The following is a 15,759-nucleotide window of genomic DNA, read 5'->3' on the forward strand; positions in this document are numbered from 1 at the left end:
ATGCTGAGTTTCTCATCAGCAGCACCCCCAAGTCCTTCTCCTCAGGGCTGCTCTCAATCCATTCTCTGCCCAGCCATCAAATCCATGTCTCTCCAATTTAGAACAAGGATTTCATGTAGAACAGTGTCAAATGCTTTGCTCAAGACCAGGTAGATGATGGCAGTTGCTCTTCCCTTATCCACCAACACTGTAACCCCATTGTAGAAGGCCACCAAATTTGTCAGGCATGATTTTCCCTTAGTGAAGCCACGCTAGCTGTCACCAATCACCTCCTTATTTTCCATGTGCCTTAGCGTAGTTTCCAGCAGAATGTGCTCCATGATGTTGCTGGGAACAGAGGTGAGACTGACTGGCCTGTTGTTCCCCGAGTCTTCCTTTTGTCCCCTTCTGAAAATGGGGGTTATGTTTCTCCTTTTCCAGTCAGTGGGAACTTCACCAGACTGCCACGACTTCTCCAATATGATGGATAGCAGCTTTGCAACTTCATGTGCAGTTCCCTCAGGATCTGCAGATGCACCTCACCAGGTCCCATGGACTTGTGCACCTTCAGGTTCCTCAGATGGTCTCAAACCTGATCTTTTCCTACAGTGGGTGGTTCTTCATTATCCCAGTCCCTGCCTTTCCCCTTCTGCGACTTGGGTGGTGTGGCTAGAGCGCTTGCTGGTGAAGACTGAGGCAAAAAAGTCGTTGAGTACTTTAGCCTTCTCCATATCCTGTGTAACCAAGTCTCCCATTTCCTTGCAGAGAGGGCCTACATTTCCCCTAGTCTTCCTTTTATCACTGACGTACCTATAAGAAGCTTTTCTTGTTGCCCTTGACATCCTCAGTCAGATTGAATTCTGTCAGGGCTTTGGCTTTCCTGACCTGATCCCTGGCCACTCGGACAGTTTTTCTGTATTCCTCCCAGGCTACCTGTCCTTGCTTCCACCCTCTGTAGGCTTCCTTTTTTGTGTTTGAGTTTGTCCAGGAGCTCCTTATCCATCCATGCAGGCCTCCTGGCGTTTCTGCCTGACTTCCTCTTTGTTGGAATGCACTGCTCAGAGCATGGGGGAGGTGATCCTTGAATATTAACCAGCTGTCTTGGGTCCCTCTTCCCTCCAGGGCTTTGTCGCATGGTACTCTACTGAGCAGATCCCTGAAGAGGCCAAAGTCTGCTCTCCTGAAGTCCAGGGTAGTGAGCTTGCTGCATGCCCTCCTCATTACCCTAAGGATCTTGAATTCCAGCAATCATGTGCAACGAAAACTTGCTCTTGGTGTTGGCCACTGCTGAGGAGTCTGGTAAGGGTTTATGTATAACCACCGATTATCTGAAAAATTCTTTCTCAATTTACCTCAATTCTTCTCTTCGTTCTCAGGATTAGAACATAAAAATGTATGAAAAATACTGATATGCTAATTAGAAGCGATTAACCACCTATTATCACTTGTATTATGACCTCTTTTTTATTTGTTTAACATATATTTGTTTATTTATATAGTTCACATAAGTACAGACCAGTCGAGGTGGACTTTACAGAATGAATGAATAATCTGCCCTTGTTTAAACTTGCATACAGTCTTTCACTTTATTTTCTTTTTGTAAATGCTGGCAGACCCAGTTACCCTGTTTTTGCTTAAATTGTCATCAGAACTTTGCTTAAATTGTCATCAGAACTTTCTCCCTCACCCCTTCTCAATCTATCCTGTATTCTGTTGTTACTGAAGCTTGTTTCCCTCCAATCTACACATTTCCTAAATGTTCCTTTGGTATTACTGATTTTACTTTCTATCTCTGTTGTCATTTACTCTTCTCAGCTTAAGTCTGGAGAACTATATAGCTTTATAGACAATGCTGTAAGGTCATAAGATCAGCCCTAGCCTGTCTTTCACCCCCAAATATGGGCATAGGAACCATCTTTCTAGACTGTGGTACTTCAGTGAAAGCAAGAGTCTTCAAAAATATCTGTATGTATTCCTCATTTCTTTCAAAAGTAAATTCTTTCAAATGAAGACAAGAAATATAAAAGAAGCTATAAGCACTTGATACTGTTTTTTTACCACAGCTGTCAAAGGCAGATCACCCAAGTCCCTTGAAGTTTTGGGACACTCAAACTGTGATCTTAAAGAGCTTGAGAGCTTACAACTTTACAACTGGAAGCTCTACACCCTTTAGATCAGCAACAACAGCAACAACAACATGGACTGCTTCCGTTTCTTATCAAATTCCACACAAATTTGTGGAGAAGTGACACTGAAGATCAAAATAACTTTTTAAACATTAAACCTAATTTCGATTTAGTTATTCATATTATTTAACCAATGTTCCAGATACAAGGGGAGGAAAAAAAACCCAACAAACAGAAACTCAAGTAAATGTCAGTTACTAAATTAATGAAAGTATACTAGTTAAGATTGTTCACCAGGACTTACAAGCTCTTTTTGTGTTATGAAAACAATTACCTTTGGAAATAAGTTTGCTATTATATAATATATAATTATATAATTTCTGTACTTCTCTCCTTACCATCTTCCATTTAAACCCCTATAAAGAACGTGAAAGATTACTTTTCGCCTCTCAGAAGTTCATTTCATTCTCCTGATTATTCCTGGTCAGAACTGAATTGGTGGTTCAATTTCAGACCCTAGCAAAGATGCAGCTGTCAAAATGCAAGCCTGTTGAAACACAGCAAGTAGTCAAACAAATTCAATTAAAATTAAGTGTTAATATGCATTTCTGTCTCAAAAGCCACATCTGTCCTTTGGTCTTGAGGTTGACCCATCTGGCGGGAAAGCCCCTACCCAGCTGCTCGCTCACTCCCCCCCAGAGGAAAGGGGGAGAGAACTGGAAGGGTACAGGTATGGAAAAAACTCATGGGTCAAGAGAAAGACAGTTTAATAAGTGAAGAGAGAAGAGAAAAAAAAAAAAAAAAAAAAAAAGATGCAAAAGCAATCACTCATCACCAGGAGACCAATGCCCAGCCAGTATCCAAACAACATTTACTTCGGAAGAACTTCCACCCAGTTTTATTGGTGAACACGACATGATATGGCATGATATCCCTTTGGTCAGCTGGGGTCAGCTGTCCTGGCTGTGCCCCCTCCCAGCTTCTTGCCCACTGCCAGCCTGCTTGCTGGGGCGGCAGACTAAGAAACAGAGAAGGCCTTGACGCTGTATTAGCACTGTTCAGCAACAGCGAAAACACTGCCGTGTTATCAACACCATTTTGGTCATAAATCTAAAACACAGCACCATACAGGCTGCTATAAATAAAATTAACTCTATCCCAGCCAAACCCAGTGCAGGTCTTTAAGAAGCATTAAACTCACCTTAATTTAAAATATAAAATTCCTCCAAACTCAATCTGAGGGTGATAGTTTTTGTATGTGTTTACAAAAACATATAAAAAGATATAGATACAGTTTATGTTTTACATACATACACATTCTTAGAGAAAGAAACAACCTAAATTCAATAGAAAAGCCTTGGGACAACTCATCTTTAAATAACAGTTCTATGCCACCTTTTTAGAAATGTTATAAGTAATCATTCATTTGCGTAACTATTTTATAATTCTAAATATTTGCTGTCTAAGTTCACTTCAGTAAATGTCATTAGAACTCAAAGTACATCTAAAATGGATACAATCAAAAGTCAGAACAGCTTCGTTTCATAGTCTGCCAGACTAGACATTTTGCAGGAATAAAGAGAATAAACACTAGTCATGAGTTGTTAGTCATGCTGCCAAGAGCAATGATTTTATTTGGAACGACGACCTGTGTTGCAAGTAGCACTGACCTTCTTAGTTACCTTGAAGACTGACTTTTGGCACAAGTATATTGAAGCAAAACTGGTTCCTTGCCCTCTTGCACGGTGAAGATGACGTTTATTACTAATAAATCCTTCTAAAAGTGTACAGCATCTTAAGACGCTTAGATAGAAGAAAACTCTTCTCACAAATGAAGACTGTAATGTATTTTTATGAAGAAAATGGTGGAGTTTAGTCTACCAGTATTCAATGCATTGCCTAATGTTTCAGCACTGTTTTTAATTCCAAGTTCACTTTTATAGGCAACGATTACACGTTTAACTTGAACTGAGACCCAAATGTCCAAGAAAGCACAGAATAATTCTCAGTGAAGCCTGAAAGTATCAATTTATTCATTTATTCACCAATCATTCACTCTGCTCTACTTTTTATTTCTCCTTAAGTTTTTTGAAACTAAAAATCATCTAACGTTCACTGATGTTGCTTCATTTCTTTTAAAGTATTTAACTCTTCCTTTAAGCATATGGATTACACCTCACAAACTAAACACTGCAGACTTTCAAGATTACAAATGAGCAGCACAGAATATGGAGAAGTTAGCAACTGCTCCTGGGAAGTTAGTAAAGAAGCCAAAATGTTTCAGACACTTTCACATAGAAAATGCAAGTAATGAGGACAGAACTGAAAACCAGCAACAGACGATGAATTTAAGGCAAAGGAATAGGAAACACCAACACCTACACTAACAAATGGGACACTGACTCAATGCTTATGAGAGCTCCACTACCAGCAAACTTGTGGTGAAATGCAATATAAAATGCTTTTATGTAAACTGCCTCCCCAATATACGTGGATATGACCTTGTTAGGAAGTTTATAACTTTCTGAAACACATTAACTTATAAAGGACACTACTATGCTGTAAGAGTAATAATTCATATTAAAAAATGAAATTCTGGTACATGTCATCAACACAATCCCTGCATTTGCTCATATATTTACATGAATCCAATACATCAAACAGTAACTTCATGAAGTGGCAAGGAATATCTCAGACTGTCCTCAAAATATATTGAATAACCATGATATGCTGCTAAATGTGGACAGCTCTCTATTTAAATCCAAAAAGGGTATGCTGATATCTTCATCTAAGTTCATAGCCTGGCTGCCCAGTCATGACAAGATGAAGTTTCCAAGGAAGATACTAAATTTTCCTTACAAGCTCACAGTTTCACTAACCCTCTCAAAACCACATAAACTTAAACTTGTATGTACATAGGAAAGCTGAGTGAACATCGGCCTTTCACCTGGGCCCAGCTATGAGGCTCGGTTTCCTGCGTTAGCCTCAAGAGGACTTTCACACAGAACCTTTAATTCAATAGATCCTGTTTACCCAATATCCATCTATTATTTAGTGGTCTTGCTGACATTTCCGTGACAAATGCATTTGCTGCAAAATTATTTTGCCTTTTAAATAATCAGCAACTTTATTTTAGTTCACAACAAAGTAAGAAGTCATTTGCCATTCTGTACTTGCACTCAAAATACTTACTCAAAATGTTGCTGTGGTAAGATCAACATAAATGTGATAATTATTCATTTATAATATAAGCAAGGACTTTGCATTGAATAACTATTACTGTGTAACCCAGGAGGTAAATTTCATACCAGCTGCATTCTGCACTATATAGCTAGGTATTTGGTAATGCATGTAACGTGAAAAATAAGCCGGTTTTAAATTTTCTATATAATACTTATAGATTCTGTTCTAGCCACATGTCACCATAATATCAGAGCATCACTACACAGATTTCATTATGAAATTGCTGACATCAGTTTAAATTACAACCTTCTGGAAAACTTGTTTCTATTGGCAGCTTCCTTGTCAGGTACAGCAAATATTTGACAAAACCAACTGCTTCTAGCTTATACAGTACGCAGAAGCATCGCCTATTGAAATCGCCTTAACAAGTAACTGACTTTGCTTTTAGACTTGCACCAAAATATCTACAGAAGTCACTAAGAATCATGCGGACTGTGTATAGACTGACAATTTTTAATATGAGATGAACGTTTTTTTTCTATTGTGCTCATCAGGCAGTATTGTCTGATAAAGGATGCTAAATTATTGCAGCAGTTTTCCAGATGATGCCACACAGGCAGTCTCTCACATAAACAGGGACATCTTCAAAATTCACTACCTATCTCTCATGCAGATTCACAAAGCAGACTTCCTCTCACGTCTGCTATATTTTCTATGTCAGCATTTTGCTGCAGTAAGGTCTAAAGCTTTTGGTCCGCTATAACAACATTTTAACACTTAACATCAAAACTTTAAGAAGGAAAGCAGCTGTTTCACAGACAACTTTGTTTTGGAAGTCTGCAATTTCTCCCTTTTAATTGGAAGTTGCTGAACTACATTCAGGAGCCACTTATGAACCTACACGCTCCACTGTGAGAGTTTTTGCACTTTCATTTACAGAAAATAAACTACAAGTTTAACAGCTAAAATTCACCTTAGCATGAAACACTACAAAGTATTTTTCTTCTCTAGTTACTGCATTTACAAAATATGTCAAAAAAGCATTAGTAAGACCCAGCTAATTACATACAGTGAAGCTATACAACTAAAACTGTCCCTGAATAAGCACAGCTCCCAGTGTCTTGCAGACGTGCTCAACACTGTGATGACTTCTGAAAGCGACTTTTTGCCTTTTTAAAGAACTGTTTACTAATCTTTGCAAAATGCAGTGTATTTTAAGGCAAAATAAAGCCAGCCTGTATCTGGATAGATAAGGTAAAAAACTCAGAACCATTTACTTAGTGTCATGGTTTAACCCCAGCTGGCAAGTAAGCACCAGACAGCTGCTTGCTCACTCCCCCTCGGTGGGATGGGGGGGAGAATCAGAAGGGTACAAGTGAGAAAACTTGTGGGTTGAGATAAAGACAGTTTAATAGGGAAAGCAAAAGCTGCGCGTGCAAGCAAAGCAAGATGAGGAATGCGTTCACTGCTTCCCATCGGCAGGCAGGTATTCAGCCATCTCCAGGAAAGCAGGGCTCCATCACGCATAACCGTTACTTGGGAAGACAAACGCCATCACTCTGAACTTCCTCCCCTTCCTCCTTCTTCCCCCAGTTTTATATTGCTGAGCATGACATCATATGGTATGGAATATCCTTTTGGTCAGTTGGGGTCAGCTGTCCCAGCTGTGCCCCCTCCCAGCTCCCTGAGCAGCCCCAGCCTGCTCACTGGTGGGGTGGGGTGAGAGGCAGAAAAGGCCCTGACTCTGTGTAAGCATGGCTCAGCAGTAACAAAAACATCCCCGTGTTACCAATACTGTTCTCAGCACAAATCCAACGCGCAGCTACTATGAAGCTACCTACTGTGAAGGAAATTAACTCCACCTCAGCCAAAACCTGCATACTTAGTAGAGGTAAAAATGACCAGAATCATAATGCAGGACTTGTTTTTCTAGAAAAATGGACAAAAATGTTATCTCTAATTGGATTTAGTATGATTTTGAACTATCTGAAAAATTTAAACTGAACTAGTCATCATAAGTAACTATCCACTACTACTACAAAGTGTTCTAAACACTCAGAAAAGTAGCACTTGAAATGAAAAGCAGATCAGTGAAGCGGCTAGTAAAACAGAAAGGTCATCAATAAAAGTTTTATCAATTATTCTTGTATTTCAAGGAGGATGGAACTCATAGCATTCCTCTATTTGGACAGACAATAGGTACAACTAGTCATGATAGACACACTGTGTCACTTTAAAGAGGAATGAAACCAGTTTCAAAGGGAAGCACTACGACATAACAAACTGCTATTTGTGAAGTTCGCTGGAGGTCATGCTCACATATTTCTCTAAAAAAGATGGAAAGCCACTTTAGAGTAGTGGCAAGGTAGATTCATTGTAGGAAACATTTTCAGGAAGTTACTTTCCTTACTTGTGTTTAGAAACTTGGATTCTAATTCTACTCACACCATTGGCATTCTGACAACTAAGAAATGTCAAGCTATGCTTAAGAAACTGTGACTCCAAAAGTTGCACAGGATACTGGAAATACTATGGTCTGAGCTGAGAATATGTAAATCATTATAATAATAAACCATGAAAAATCCAAAGATTACTCCAAAGGAAATACAAGCCAGAATTCACAGGTTTCCACTTTTAATGGGGCAGAAGTTTTGCTTCCTTGTTAACGTGATAGTAAGCAAGTTCTAAAAATCAATCTGAGTGAAGAGCTATACATGAGTGCATCCTGCACTTTAAGTGACTGAAGTTAAAAGGTCATTTCAAATTTCTCAAATTATCAGAGCTGCATACTCTGAATTTTTCTTCTAAAAACTACTGAATGCACTTTCTAAGAGATAATATGTGCAACATTGTATTCTTCTCTAACCATTTTAATTTTAAAGAAATGAGACTTCTGAAATGAGGCTTCCTATCTTAGAAGCTACCGTGTACCAGTCTGTCAATCTCCTCCAATTTTCAACCAGTTTTGAAGAGGAAGAGATCTTGAGGACATAAACATCTAAGTAGTTCTATAAAAATATCAGGCTAATTTATTCTCTAATTTATAGTCTACTTGATCTAACTGACAGAGTTCATGAGCTTAGAAATAAAATAAAGCCTGAGGCAAACATGTATCTTTGCCTCTGTTGAGAAAAAGCCCATTTAAAACTTGGTCTCCTACAAGCACCAGCTAGCTGGCTGACCAGAGCGAGTGAGTGTGTCAGCTCCAGCCAGCCACAGTTTGGCGGTTACTTGCCAGCCAAGCACAAGACATGCGAGGAAGTTGAGGTGGAGAAAGGCAATACCAGCAAAGACACTACAAATCCACTGTGCACAGATCAATTAAGTTACATTTTAACTCTGTGCAAAGTGTCCACACACTGAAAAGGAAAACCAAGAGAAATGTTGATGCCGTACCTGCTTATTTCATAAACTGATCAGTGTGGATTCTTAACTTTTTTTAAAGGATATTAACATCCAAGTAGAAGCAAACACTATCTATAGCAGTATGCATTTAAAACCAAGATAAGTTTGAAGAATATATTTCAGACATATCTGCAAATGACTAATTTCTCACTGGGTTACTTCCTTCTCTATTGACTCATTTCCAATAACGCCACTGTCTTCTCTAAACCGGTTGATGTCTGTCTGCATATAGGCTCACAGGTACCATAGGTGCTTGTATTCCTCAGCATCTAGGAATCATATGTAATCTGCATCTGTGTCTGTTGCATGAGATGCCCTTGTTCTCATGCCCTTTCAAAACTGAAAATATTCATATATTCTGTGCTGGGAAAACAAATGTCAGCTAGTTACCTGGCAACCTGTATGAAATAAAAGAAAAGTTTGTAACATATTTTTGCTTAGGGCAATCACACAACTCATTTGTATCCTCATTTATAACAGCAACTGCTCAGAAGAGAATGTGCATCCCAATAGGTTTTTTCCAACTTATTTTAGAAGTCTGGAGATTCACTCCACAACTGATTTTATGGTGATTGTTCTGAATAGCTATAAATATAGAGGTTTTCATAATCCAAAGCTAAAATTCCCTAAATTGAGCGTGCTATATCTTGAAAGAGAAAATTAAAAGTAATATATTCCATTTACTTTTTCTCACTACAAAATTCCACACATCAACAAGATGCAAAATTTCCACTTCAGCGCTAACTTCACAAAGAGCATCAAAAGTTCTCTTCAGAACATGCTTTCCTGTTTTGCAGGAAGCACATCATCTAGTCCAGCTGGGTTAATGGTTTTTCACCACATGTCTACTGCTATAGACCAGACATAACTAAAACTGTAATAGCTTCCAGAAGAGGAACAAAATTACACTTACTTTAGCTTACTGATCCTGGCTTCTGTAGTTTCAGTCAAACGTTTTGTTTCTTCTTTCCACCGATTTGTTGCTTTTTGCTGAGCTACTAACAGACGTCTAAGTACAGCAGTAGACTTCTGACTGGTGTCTTCCATCTCCTTAAGTCGAGCTTCATATCCATGTTCCTTCACAGAATGCTCATGTTCCATTGTGCTTATCTACAAAAAAATACAAGTCAGGTACAATCAAACCTCTCCCTTTTTACTCTTTCTTTTTTTTTTTTACACCACTTCAATTCAATTTATAAACATTTGTTGAAAGCATGTAACGTACAATAATTAAACTTGTAATTATATGCTTAAAGAGGTACACATTCCAAAAGCCAATTTAAGCAAATAGTACAACTGACAATAAAGGATAATGAGCTGCATATGCCTATTTTTATAAATAATCTTTATCCTTCTCCCTTGTGTTTCCTCCACAGAAACACGTTATTTCTTTTTCATCTTGCTAAAATGTGTTAGGAGTTTCTTAACTGTGTCTAAAATCAGAGGAAATATTTCCTCTACATCAGAGGAAAATGAAAGCAAGCAATAAATCTTATCTGTGACTATAATGGAAGCCTGTCTGATTAAAAACGAGACAGACAAAGATCTGGTATATGCATTATAACTGCTACCTGTCTGTTACAAGACTCTGATCCTTTGTTTTTAAACTACATTTGACCAAAGGGTTCTGGAGTTGGAACAAGATTTCCTGTTTAATTTGACTGCTTCCTTTATCTTGTGGTGGAAAGTGGAAAACGGATTTGAGATGGTACCCATTTGTAACTTGTAAAACTGCTCAGTGAAGTCTTCTTCATTGCTGCAGATTCTTAGATCCCTTTTCAATATCTTTACATTCCTGGAGTTAAGAGCAGAGGGGAAAGTACCAGCTTTACATGTTTAGAAAGCACATCAAGGATCAAAGCTGTTTCTCCCTCCAGAAGCCAAAAGGTACCATGAATCTGCTGAGGTTACTGTTAAATCATTATCCCACCTGCAGTCTGTCCACTGCATTTAATAGAACACGTTCAAAAAGAACGGCCATCTTTCAGCTAATTATCTTGTTTGCAACTATTCATACAGAAAAATCTTCTCTGTCCAGAAAATGCAGAACCAATGTTTGACAACCACACTATTATTTATTAGTTACACACTGCTCTGACAACACAGTGGACATACAAGTAGATGAACACTGTGGACTGAAAGCCACACAGAGATTCCTAACACATTACAAACAGTAGATAAATGAAGATCTGGAATTGGAATAAGTGAAGGAAAATATGTTATTATTTAATCTATTCATTTTACAAAAAGCAAAGAACATTTTGGAACTTCTTATCAAGCAGAACTTAATACATATTAAAATACAATTTAATTAGCAGAGATTGAGTTACCCAATAGATTTTGAGGACACACAATGCTACAATAAAATTACTTTTAAGTAGAAATGAGGAAGCATCATTGAAACTTTAATCCTTAATTTAAACTTTAAATTATTTTCTCTTGGAACTGCTGCCTTATTAAGCAAGTATCAGTCTTGCATTACAATAAAAATAACATGCAAATCATACCTTTATTTTAGCTTTTTGTTGAGCCTTTACAGCCAGTTTTCTCAAGTCCTCAATTTCTTTTTGCAATTGTTCATTCTCTTGCTGAAGTTTTAGCCTTTGTTCACTGACAAAGGCACTCTTTTCTCTTTCTGAATCCAGAATGCTTTGCAATTTACAGATAGCTTCCTGGCAACGAGACTTCTCTTCCTCAGAGCTGAAAGAGAAGAGAAGTCCTGTTGGAACTCAAGAGTTGAACAACTACCATACTAGAGAAAAAACAACATACGGGGATAGATCTTTGGTCTGACCCAGTACAGCTGTTCCCCTGTTTCTTCCTGAAAGTTTGTATTAGCTCACCATGTTTAATGGGCTTGAGCGCCAGAACTATGCACAAGTCAGCAAAGAATTTTATGGAGATGATGAATTCACAAAACCAATCTAATATTGTAGATATCACATTAAAATGACAACATGAAAGAGAAGATTTTCATTTCTATAACATTTCCAGTTTGCCAATTGAGGACTGTTCTGCCAAAGTGACAGGATTTACAATCATCAAAGTACAGAAACAACTAAAGCTTCCAGAGAATCCTACACTTTTCATGCTGAAAACAACTTGGTCTAAAAACGTGTACCACCTTGTACTTTTTACCATTGTATTCTTGGAAGTGCAATAATGTCTATTAGCTCTGAACACAGACCTGAAACTCAGTATACTATGAAAACAGTGTTCTGCATGTACTAGGAGATACCACACTGTAAATGAATTTATACAGTAATTAATTTTGCCTGAGTATTTCATGGAGTAACTTTTTCTACAAACAGGATTTAAAAATGTAGTAATATTCCAAATAATATGCTCCTATTTTCATTTTTTTTTTGTCAAACAACTGCTTGCAGTTCTCACCTTGTAAAGAAATCTTTCATTCTACAGTGCGTTATCCCCTTTAATTCTTTTCTAGTAATTCATAATTGCCCTTGCTCCAGAATTATGGTATCTTGATACTATTCCTGCTACTGGTTAAAAAGATGTGACAAAAACCTGACACGCTATCAACAATTTAATTAGAAATAATTTCCATTGTTTTCCATTCCAATTCTGTAACATCCATTACTCACTTCATTTCCAGTTGTTTCAGTTTATTTTGTGTTGTCTGAAGACTTAGCTGAAGGTCACCTTTTGTAGCTTCTGCAAGTAAATATTTCTGATGCAGTTGCTCTAATCTTCTACTGTCAGATTCACGTCCTCTGTCTTCCCTGTAAATCTGAAGAATAAATTTACATGTAAGATCCTCTTTACCTTGCACATTTTCCAGTGATTTAAAACAAAACTAAATTTCTACCATTGTTGCTGCTACTTGGAAAAAAAGTTTTCAAAGATTTGGCATTCATTTACTTTTCTGCCTACTGAGCTTACGTTTAACCAGAATATGTACCAACACTCTTTCTGATTATGTCAAACATCTCTCCTTTTTCACACTTTTCAAAGAGCCCTCTTTTTAAGTTTAGTATTACAGCTTTAAAACACTTTCCAGATTAAAAAACCCCATACACATTAAGATAATTACATGAAAATTCAAAATTAAGAAAATCTACCCGAAAAATAAAATAAGAAAATCAAGGGAACAAAAACCCCATGAGAAACTGGAAAAATCAATATATGTTTTCCTTCTGAAAAGAGATTTTAAGTGTCATGTAAAAATGCATGCAATTTTCTTACCTTTTCAAGTTCTTCTTCTACTGCTCTCTTTTCTCTAATGGCTCGTTCAATTTGATCCTGTTTTTCTCCACATTCCTATGTTAAAAAGTCATTTTTAAATAAATCTAATAAAAAAAATAACTCAAACTAAAAATTCAAGAACTGTCAAAGCCAAAACCCAGTCATTATAAATGTAAGTCTTGCTGCTGGTATGTGTGCATGTGGTTATATTGACCTGCTCGTTATTTTCTCTACAGGATAATTCCCATTCAGTATACAGACTAAGGCATGTAAAATGAAACCTTTTTTTAATAAATTTAATCCGTAAATAGCTGCACATGCACTGAGCTCTTTCGGTCTCCCATATAATTTGTTACAAGTTCCTGGTTGATTCAAGAATATGACGACTGTGATGCACAGACTTTCTCTTAGCATCCTTCATCAGCTTTGATATACTGCATTTCTACACATCCAACTATAGATACGCAATACTCATCTTTCCATGCTTTATTTATCCCTGAAAGAAACAGGGATACTTAAGGAAAAGCCACCACACGGGAAATGTTTTCTAGAGCACAGAATCTCACTGTCAAGATGCTTGTGAACTATGATAAGAATATGCATAACTCAAGGAATGAACTTACACAAAGAAATGCGTGGATGTGCAGAACTGTATTATTTTATGCAGAGCCAGGCAAGACTCTCAGTATAAGTAAGATCTGATTCTATACGTATAAGGCAAATCTGCACATTAAAAATTGATTTTTAAATATCCTTTACATCTAAAGCACTGACTGCTAAGACACTGCACACAGCCACTTTTGTCAAGTAACATGAAAGATACTGTACGTTGCATTAATGTCTGCAGATATACAGGATGTAAAGTGCTACACAGTAATAAAGCATAGTCCTAGATAATTATCCATTAATCATATTTTAGTTGACTTACTTTTACCTAAATTTAATATTTAACTCGATAAAAACTAGAAGTCTCAAACGTTTTGCTATCAAAAATACTTTCACCAGTCAACACCATACCATCTGAAGAGCTGAAAGTTCTTCTGTTAGTCGAGAAATCTGCACATTATATTGCTTCTTTGCAGAGTCTACCTGCAATCAAAACCAAAGTAAAATTAAAAAATTAATCCCATGAAATATTTTTCCATTCTGTTTATATATATAGTCTATATGTAGTGCAAGTATATAAATATATGGGACTGCAATAATTGACAAATCTTCCTACATAAATGTTAGAAAGAATATTTATTATCAATCCATACTACTTTAAATAACAGTGCTTAGCAAAAAAAAAAAAAAGGCAGAAAGGAAGACATCACAAGGCCTTGCTTACAAAAAGAACAGTAAGACTATCAGGAAAGCTGCTGTCCATTAGGTGCAGGTTATTTGCAGTTTTTGTAACAGGTATTTTTAGATCACATAACAAAAGTATTAACACCTGGAGAAACATGACAACTCACAGTTTAAAATTTTACTTTTTATGCTTTTGATAGATTCAGTTTTACTGAAAGAACATCAAAATAAGAAATAGGACATTTCTAACTGTCTAAACTTTGATTAGTAAATCATTGTCACAACTAGAGTGCTTATCCTTGTTGCTCTTTAGCTCTTGCACCTTCTTCAAATTATGTATGACATTAAATATCGCAGTTTCAAGTAATCCACACAATTTTTGTGATTCTTTCAGGTAACCACCAAACAGAATGCACAAACCATCTTTATCCTCATTTTAAAGGCTCTGAGAATTTAGACAGTATATTTCTGAAACCTCTTGAAATGAAAGGATAGGGAAAAAAAAGAATCCTTTCACCCCCATACAGTACACATGTACATTGTGTCACAATGAAGAAAGTGAAAGGAGAGATAATCAATTACACCACTGAAAACTTTCAAACAAGAAAATTGCTTTACCCTGTTGTCCACTTTCAACAAAAGACATTGCCAACACATGCCAGTAACAAGCCTTTATTTCCTCTGGAGTCTGCCTTAAAATAAAGCAAGTCTCTTTGATATGCAAGTAATTACTGAGAACCTCCAGGCACATTAGTCTGCATTTTAACTGCAGATGGGACACAACATGGAGAAAATTAATTCTGTGACTAGCCTTTTATCAGAAGAGCTTCAATTTTTCAACTGCTCATAACAACAATAACAAAAATCATAAAGATACTACAACAGTTGTTTTAGTAATTTCTCTACCAAATTCTGCTTTCTAAGTGTGCTGTAATATTGAGCCTTTTGACTGTTAGCTGTACTTGGTAGAAGAGTCTTGCTTTCCTAAATGGGGGAATATTTTTAAGTACTGAGATGCCAAAAAAATGATAGTATAACTTTCAACAGGTCCTATCATCCGAATGCACATAAGATTCCATCAGTAACCTCCAAGATGAGTCCAGGTGTCATAAATTAAATACCTTGATACTAACACAACACTCAGTCTGTTGACATGCTACTGAACGGAATCTCTGAAGTCAAAGTGCCATTCTTTACATCTTCACAATGCAGCCTTCTCTATAGCAGTGTCTGTACGGACATTAACACTTTCGGTTCTTGAGAGAGTTAAGAGTATAATTTAGTTCAGAAGAATAGATATCTAGATAACAAAGCTGAAGAATACAGTACTTCCAGCATGCTGCCTTCCTACCTACAGTATTAAAACACGTGCATAGAAAACTGCTCATGATGACCGTGCACCATCAATAGCTTTTCACGCTGAGGAGAACCAAAAAATCTTCCCATTCTTTCTAAACATCATAACTTACTGCCTTTCTAATTCTTGCAGCAGTATCTTCTACAAGTTGAGCCATCTTATCTTTCATGTTTTTTATTTCCTCCTCCTTTTGTTTCTCCCCAAAGAGTGCCT

General features: G+C 37.0%; 1 protein-coding gene across 3 annotated transcripts in view; it reads right to left on the reverse strand.

Annotated features, from left to right (window-relative positions):
* The window catches only part of SCLT1 (sodium channel and clathrin linker 1), a 45,720-nt gene that overhangs the window by 8,388 nt on the left and 21,573 nt on the right, over positions 1–15,759 (reverse strand). For all 3 annotated transcript variants that reach the window (XM_075420971.1, XM_075420970.1, XM_075420972.1), the window contains 6 exons: positions 15,659–15,757; positions 13,917–13,988; positions 12,900–12,974; positions 12,299–12,444; positions 11,201–11,393; positions 9,607–9,803 (listed from right to left, as the gene is read on the reverse strand). In XM_075420971.1, the coding sequence (XP_075277086.1) occupies positions 9,607–9,803; positions 11,201–11,393; positions 12,299–12,444; positions 12,900–12,974; positions 13,917–13,988; positions 15,659–15,757 (782 nt within the window). The remainder of the gene's footprint in view (positions 1–9,606; positions 9,804–11,200; positions 11,394–12,298; positions 12,445–12,899; positions 12,975–13,916; positions 13,989–15,658; positions 15,758–15,759) is intronic.

The sequence above is a fragment of the Opisthocomus hoazin genome, chromosome 5 (genome assembly GCF_030867145.1).
Source record: "Opisthocomus hoazin isolate bOpiHoa1 chromosome 5, bOpiHoa1.hap1, whole genome shotgun sequence".
Lineage (NCBI taxonomy): Eukaryota > Metazoa > Chordata > Aves > Opisthocomiformes > Opisthocomidae > Opisthocomus > Opisthocomus hoazin.